Source organism: Hemitrygon akajei, chromosome 17, assembly GCF_048418815.1.
Source record: "Hemitrygon akajei chromosome 17, sHemAka1.3, whole genome shotgun sequence".
Classification (NCBI taxonomy): domain Eukaryota; kingdom Metazoa; phylum Chordata; class Chondrichthyes; order Myliobatiformes; family Dasyatidae; genus Hemitrygon; species Hemitrygon akajei.
In genome coordinates, this window is record NC_133140.1 from 28,748,908 (window position 1) to 28,756,726 (window position 7,819).

The following is a 7,819-nucleotide window of genomic DNA, read 5'->3' on the forward strand; positions in this document are numbered from 1 at the left end:
CTTCTTCAGTGAATGACTTTGGTGGCAGGCAGTCAGCTGGGTGATGGGGCCGTTATGTAATTTGAAATACGTGCCAGCATTTGCCGCAGAAGCTTGCTTGCAACCGAACATCATGCCTTATCAAACTGAGTCTCTCGGGTACTACATAGAGCAGAACGGCACACACTGTGCTCTGTTAACTAAATTAGTAATTACAAGCCGAACTCAATGGATCCATTCAAACACACGGTGTCCATGTCAGCTGAGCGATCAGAGTAGAGGGGTGATGCTCATGGGATGCTTGAGTCACTAGGTCGACGGGGGAGGGGTTCACAGTTCAATGGGCGGGCGGCGGAGTGTGAATCAAAAGCTGGAAGAGCGCGGTGGGTTCCTGGTGCGGCACTGGGTGTTGTTCAGTCCAATCCCATTGAAGTAAATCTGAAGCAGGCTTCATTGCTTCTAACTTCCAGTACACACTCCCTTTCTCCTAAACCCACTTCTCTTTCCTCTGTCCTGCCTTTCTCCTTCTGGCTCCCCACACCCTTCCCTGATTCTGTTGTCCACTGTCCTTGCATTTCAGATTCCCTCTTCTTCAGCCTTTTGCCTCTTCCACCTCTCACCTCCCAACGTCTCATATTGCTTCTGCTTTTCCCAGCCTCCACCACCTCCACATTACCTCGTTTCACCTACCATCTTCCAGTTCCTGGTCCTCCTCGCCACCCCCCCCCACCTTCTATTCTGCCTGTCAAATCCAGATGAAGGACCTTGGCCCAGAAAGTCAGCTGGCTACATGCACCCATTGATGCTGCCTGACCTGCTGAGTTCCTCCACCATTTTCTATGTGCTGATCCTTACCACCTCTGCTCTGGGCCCTCTGGCAGTTTCCCACCTCAAATTGTAGTAATGCCAGCCCACAATCTCTCTGTCTACAAGTCCTGATTCACCAACACAGATCCCTGAATATCCCATCCAGTCAGCCCAATCAGTGTGTGTGTCTCCCTCTCCTTCTCCTCTCCCCCTTCTCCCTCTTTTGTCCCCCTCCCTCTCTTCTGTCCTCCTTCCTCTCTTCTCTTCCCCTCTGCCTCTCTCTCTCTCTCCCAACAATCTCCTCTCCCACACCCCTCCAGTTTAACTGCTGTGAATGCCCTTGGGATCCGCCTCTCAGTTGAACCCCTTTATCTACAACTAGAGTGACTTTCCAGTCCTGCAGCCGTGTAATTGGAATCTTTTCTCGGGCCTTTAACATCTTGGCCGCTGCTCAGTATGCGCCGGAAGAGGTCCCGGTATGAAGGATCTATCTGCTCCTCTCCTGCTCCTGTGCCTGGTCTGCCCTGGCTTTTGACAATGACTGGATTTCACACGCCTTTCACCAGATGCAGCTACGACTTCGGTCAGTGCCGGGTGGGTCCAGCTGATGATGATATCTCCCCGAGCGATAAGCAATTGATGCTGAGTGGGCATTGTAGCCACTGATGAGGACCAAACATTGTGTATTGTAATTCCTTTGCAGGCTGTTTGCCTTACATGATTTTCTGCACCTCTTCCTCCTCTTTCACAGGGCTACGTGATAATTGCAACAGACTTTCATTTTCCACATCAGCTGCTGGAAAATTTCCTTCGAAACCTCACGTCAACCACAAAATCCTAACCTCAGAGAAAGGCAGTGGGGACTCGACATGATGTGGAATTGATGGGACTTCGTAGTAACTTGAAAAGCAGATCTGTCTTTGTACTGACATGTTTAGCTGGGTTTCTTGAGCTGCTGATTCACTGTGATTATTGTATTGACTTGTATATATGAAAAGAATTTAATCAAATGCAGTACCAAACATGGCAAATAGTTCCAAATGAGAGTATAATGTGTTTGATCTTTTATGCTGATTTGGTCACTTTAGTTTAAATCCGTAGTATTTTGTAGTCTACAACATAAGCTTCCTGTTAATAATTGGCCTCTTGGATATATTCCTCCTTATCAATAATACTATATATTTGAATATTTTTATGGCTGAATAATATTTTGAATTCTACTTGAGTGGAGAATGGGTGGCAAGTTTTCTGAGAAATAGTGTCATGGAGGGTCTGTATACAGCATGGCATCAGCTCCTTCAACTTGTCCCCACGGACCAAGGGAACTTCCTGAAACTCCCATTCACTTTCATTTGGCCCATCTCCTTCAAAGCTTTCCTGTCCACGAGCCTATCCAAATGTTTTTCTTTGATGATGTAATTGTACTAACCTCTGGCAGCTCATTTCATACAACCAAAAACCTTGGAGAGAAAAGCTTAGCCCACAGGTCCCCTTTAAATCTTTACCCTCTTACCTTAAATATCTGCGCCTTCTCGCTTTAGAATTGCCTGCTCTGGCAAAATGAGTGTGACCACTGCCTTATCTATGCTCTCCATGACTCTGTAAGGTCATCTCCTAGCCTCCTTCACTCGAGAGAAAACAGGGTTAGCCTGTCCAGTCTCTCCTTATAACTCGAACCCTCCAGTCCCAGCAACATCCTTGGGTTTCTTTTACACTCTCTCTAGCATAATGACACCCTTCTTATAGTATAGTGACCAGAACTGCACTCACTATTCCAGATGCAGTCTCATAAATGCCCTGTAAAGCTATAAAGTGACATCCCAGTGCTCCATCAGAAGAAGACAAACGTAGTTTTCCAGTTTACTCCCACAGGTCTACCTGGGTCGCCCCTTTCAGAGTATTATGTATGTAACCCTTGGTGTCTCCTTTCTATGGCACTCCCAAGTGTGTCTCATTTACTATGCACATCCGACCCTTATTTAACTTCCCAAAGTGTATCACTTTGCACTTTGCTGAATTAAATACCATCTATCATTCCTTTGACCACTTTCCCAGTTGGTCGAAATCCTGGTGTAACCTTAGAAAGCCTTCTCCAGCGTCCAAATACGCACATGGAAGAAAGCAGCCCCGTATTAAAGCAAACTACTTTTAACAGTGACACTGCTAGATTGACTTTCCCACTTTCACTCCAATGAACTTTTATCTCCCAGCTTGCCACGGTTGCAGCACAGGACTAGGCCCTTTGACCCATTGTGTTCATGCTGACCCATCCATATTAATCCCACTTACCAGCACTGGTCTGTAGCATGCTATGGTTCAGGCTGAGTTTTGCTGCCAGAAATCTCAACCAATCAACCATTTCAGTGAGTTGCAGCAGGTTCATAGGACCATCATATTCAGCAGCAGAATTAGGCTATTTGGCCCATTGAGTCTGCTCCACCTTTTCATTTGAAGAAGTCAATCTTGGACTTTCCAGTCAAAGCAGTAATTTAAGAAATAATTGCCTCAGGCGATATCCTGCTGTAACTTCCTTTCCCATTCTTTCCCAAGCTCTCGGTCTAATTACAGTATATTACAGCTCCCCAGCCCCTCTCCCATTCCACACTCTTGTGTTTGAGATGACATTGGGAATGTCATCTGAGCAACGATAATGCTTAATACAGAGATGTGCCAAGAGTTGTACATGGGATGGAAACCCGAGCCTCATCTGTATCTCCATAAAGGAAATGTTAAAGGTGAAACTGGAAAGTCTGACTAACCTTAACAATTAACCAGGCAACAGAAGAACATGGTATGGAGACCTATTACACCAACAACTCACAGATGATGTTATAGTTGCACTTTATGATGCTGTGGCCAAATTGCAACAAGATGCTGTGCTAGAATTATGGGCATTTTTGTCCAGGGTTTGACCTTTAGATGTGTAGCCCTGAGCATTTTGTGGCTATGACCTGACCAGATCAAACCGTTTGACATACAGATGTTAAGTGTTCAGAAAAGAGGATGCAGAAACCTTTGAAAGTCTCTTCAATGAAAATCAATAAAAGTTTTTTTTTACTTTACAAAGTTAACCAAACTTTGGACTACCTTGTTCCATTTAACAGCTGTTAATAGCTGTGGAGAGAAAATTTGCTATTCTGGTATCAAGGGAAAGGGTCTATAGTCTCAGGTACATATGTATTTTAGGATTTGCTGCTAATTCTACAAATTATGAACTTGGGCTCTCTGCAAGTGAATTGGTGCAGATCCACAGCCTGCAGTGAGTCTACCATTGTGCAGATGAGTGATTACAAGCTTCAGTCTTATTGGACAAGCTGTTAGTTTGTGGTTAAATTTTCAGGCCTGGAAGTGGAAGCATATTTATTTCGGCTGAGGTACGAACAGTGGGCTCCATCAGACTGTTCAGATGCACAGTAAAATTCCCTGTATTGCCAAGGGGATGGGAAGAAGTACAAGTGGCAAGTGAGACCAGGTGGGTGGGTGGGGGAAGAAGAATGAAGTAAGATGCTGGTAGAAGAACTAAGAAGATAGGTGGAAGAGGTAAAGTGTTGGAGAAGAAGGAGTTTAGTAAGAGAGGACAGTGGAGTAAAGAAGGAGGTGTACCTATCACTGGCCATCTTGTACTCCTTCCTCTCTCCCCTTCTTGTTCTGGCTTCTTCCCCTTTCCTTTCCAGTCCTGATGAAGGGTATGTGGCTTAAATGTGACTGTTTATTCCTCCCCACAGATGCTGCCCAACCTGCTGAGTTCCTCCAGTATTTTGTGTGTGTTGCTCTGGTTTTCCAGCACCTGCAGAACCTCTTGTCTTTATAAATACGAAACACTAATGTAATACTGTATATTCTTACAACAAGACTACCACTTTCACTACGGAGTGTTTGCAGCCCACTATGTTTATCTCATTGTGGTTTGCCTACAGTATCTGCTCATCACATTCTGAGGTGTTCGAAGACGAGTCAATAGCACTGACAGGAAAATACGGCATGCAACGTGTAGCCTTTGTCACATTCTGGGAATCATAATCAAATTTAACCAAATATTATTTGCATGAGGACAACAGTCTTTGAGAGAACACAAGCTCTTCCAGAATGTAACTGGAACCCTGATATTTGCTTATGTGACTCTATTACAAAGAGAAAATGAAACCCATAGATGCAGGAAATCTAAACAAGAATTGTGCTGGAAATACCCTTTCCGACAGCTGTATATATTTGGGGCTTTCTGTTTTTATCCCCATTGGGGCAAAGGTGGAGAGTGCAAATTCAGAAACAGTGATCATTTGTCTCATGAGAAACTATCACATAGCACTTTCAGCTATGATTTTTTGCAAGCAATTGTACGTCAAGTGACTGTAAACACTGCCTCTGGAGTAGTCACAAGCATAAGAAGTTATCCCAATTTGGACTAACTTTACATAAAATTAGACTTTTTATGTAATATGATTGGTGCAGGTTTTGTGATTGGCAATGTGTGGAAATGCTTGCTGTTACTTTATTTCCAGCTGTCCATGGACATAGGCCTGAAATTACATAGGATACACAGCATAGTGATTGACCATTCTGCCAATGTCTGTGTCCAACACGTCTTTCTTCATTCAGATAACTTCCTCTACCCATCTCTCACAAATGCATTTCTCGTCTTCCCTTAAATCCACCTATACTATTTGTATCAACCACTTACTGTGTTAGAGGCTCCAGGTTCACACTGCCCTTTAGATAAAGACGTTTCTACTGAAACTTTGCTGGATTTCTTCACGAGTATAGAGAGTTAGACAAGAAGTTAAGAAGCAGGACGTCGAGGGTAATGAGCTCTGGATTACTCCTGCTGCCAAGTGCTGGTGAGGTCAGAGATAAAAGGATAGGCTAGATGAATTTGTGGCTGAACAGCTGGTGCGGGAGACATGGATTCAGGTTCTTGGATTACTTCTGAGATTCTGGTTCTTCTGAGGTAGAGGCAACCTGTTCCAGAGGAATGGGTTGCACGTGAACCAGAGGTGGACCAATGTCCTTACAGGGAAGTTTGCTAGTGCTACTCGGGAGGGTTTAAGACTCTGAGTGGGAACAAGTCATGGGAAGAAGCAGTATTCAGCAAGAGCAAGTTTAGTATTCAGGGTACAGTAAAGCAAGGAATACTCAGCTACACTGCATTTACTTCCATGTGCGGGGTTTAAGGCAGATGAACTCAAGAGTGTGGATTGGCTCTGAGGACTGGGGTGATATAACAGAAACATAGCTGGTCTGGAAGCTCTGTACTGTATATTCCAGGATACAGGTGCTACTGGGATGATAGAGATGCAGGTGAATGAGGGATCACAGAGTAACTATTGTAGCAGTAAGGATGGTCTTGGCTCTCAGTCACTATCATTTGACTAGTTTTAAGTTTGTGACAGAAAAGGATAGGGCAAGTCCACGGGTTGGGGGTCCAAAAGTGAAGCAAGGCTAATTTTGGGGGGAATTAGATCTAGTGAAGTTTGATTGGTTGAGCCTGTGTATGAAGGGCAACGGTGAGGCTCTTCATGCCTGTCCAGGATCAGCATGTTCCTGCTGGGGTGAAGGGTAAATCTGGCAAGTTCAGGTAACCTTGGCTGACGAGAGATATTGCTGCTGTAGTTAAGGAAAAGGAAAAATCATACATTGGGGATGAAGAAATCCCTTGATGACTATAAAAAGCAAATCAGGAGGGCAAGCAGAGGGTATGAGATGGAACTGGCAGGTAGGGTTAAGGAAAATTGCAAGAGGTTCTATAGCTATGTTAGGAGTACTAGGAAAATCAGGCTTGATACTTTTGTGTGTGCTGCCATCTGGCATAAATGGACAACCATTATTTAATAGTATTGCGCCCCAGTCAGGAACCCCATCGCAAAACTGCCCTCTCCCTTCCTTGTTCCACCCAATGATTTCATCATTGACTCCCAACTGTCCCCAACTTACAGCTAGGCCTGACACCACTTCCAGCTGGGCTACTGGGTATGAACCATGGTTTCTCACAGCTGTGGCCATCTGCTTAGCTGCTGATCCTGTTCAGCCCCTAGACTTAATGTCATATATCCCTTTCAATATCATGCTGCACACAGGAAGGAGTTCAAGGACCACTCATCTGTATGTCATGCTTGTCCCTTAATTTCAAGGCTAAAGGGCCTTAACCAGGACATCAAGGCCCCCTTTAGATGCATACCTCTCCCACCTCACTGAATGTCTAAGTTTAGATTCCATTCAAAGCACATAGAAAACACAAAACAAAGAAAATAAAAGATAAGTGTAACTAAGAGCAAAAAGAATCAAAGTAGACTAAGGCAAAGGGTCAAAAGACGTACGAGTTAGTAGGTTAATTGGTCACAATGATATGATTGGGTGCCAGAGGCTCATCGGCGAAAGGGTTTGTTACCATACTGTATCTCAAAATAAAATCAAAATGACTTTAGTTATCCCCCATATTTGACTGAATAACATTTCCATGCCAGTAAAGCTTGTAATAATGAATGAAAACTCCACCATGGACAATCCTCAACTGGCCTGTGAAAAGAGGAGGGTTGGGCTAATCACAGTTTACTCTCTGGGTACGGGAATCACAGTTTACTCTCTGGGTACGGGAATCACCGTTTACTCTCTGGGTGCGGGAATCACAGTTTACTGTCTGGGTGTGGGAATCACAGTTTACTGTCTGGGTATGGGAATCACAGTTTACTGTCTGGGTACGGGAATCACCGTTTACTCACTGGGTGTGGGAATCACAGTTTACTGTCTGGGTACGGGAATCACCGTTTACTGTCTGGGTACGGGAATCACCGTTTACTCTCTGGGTGTGGGAATCACAGTTTACTGTCTGGGTACGGGAATCACCGTTTACTCTCTGGGTGTGGGAATCACAGTTTACTGTCTGGGTACGGGAATCACAGTTTACTGTCTGGGTACGGGAATCACCGTTTACTCTCTGGGTGTGGGAATCACAGTTTACTCTCTGGGTACGGGAATCACCGTTTACTCTCTGGGTGCGGGAATCACAGTTTACTGTCTGGGTACGGGAATCACAGTTTAC

General features: G+C 44.6%; 1 protein-coding gene across 3 annotated transcripts in view; it reads left to right on the forward strand.

Moving 5' to 3' along the window:
* The window catches only part of cetp (cholesteryl ester transfer protein, plasma), a 191,392-nt gene extending 187,555 nt beyond the window's left edge, over positions 1–3,837 (forward strand). For all 3 annotated transcript variants that reach the window (XR_012101877.1, XM_073069833.1, XM_073069834.1), the window contains one exon: positions 1,538–3,837. Coding sequence is in view for 2 of the 3 variants with exons in the window: in XM_073069833.1 (XP_072925934.1) it covers positions 1,538–1,627 (90 nt within the window). In the remaining variant the exon portion in view is untranslated. The remainder of the gene's footprint in view (positions 1–1,537) is intronic.
* Positions 3,838–7,819: the final 3,982 nt, after the last annotated feature.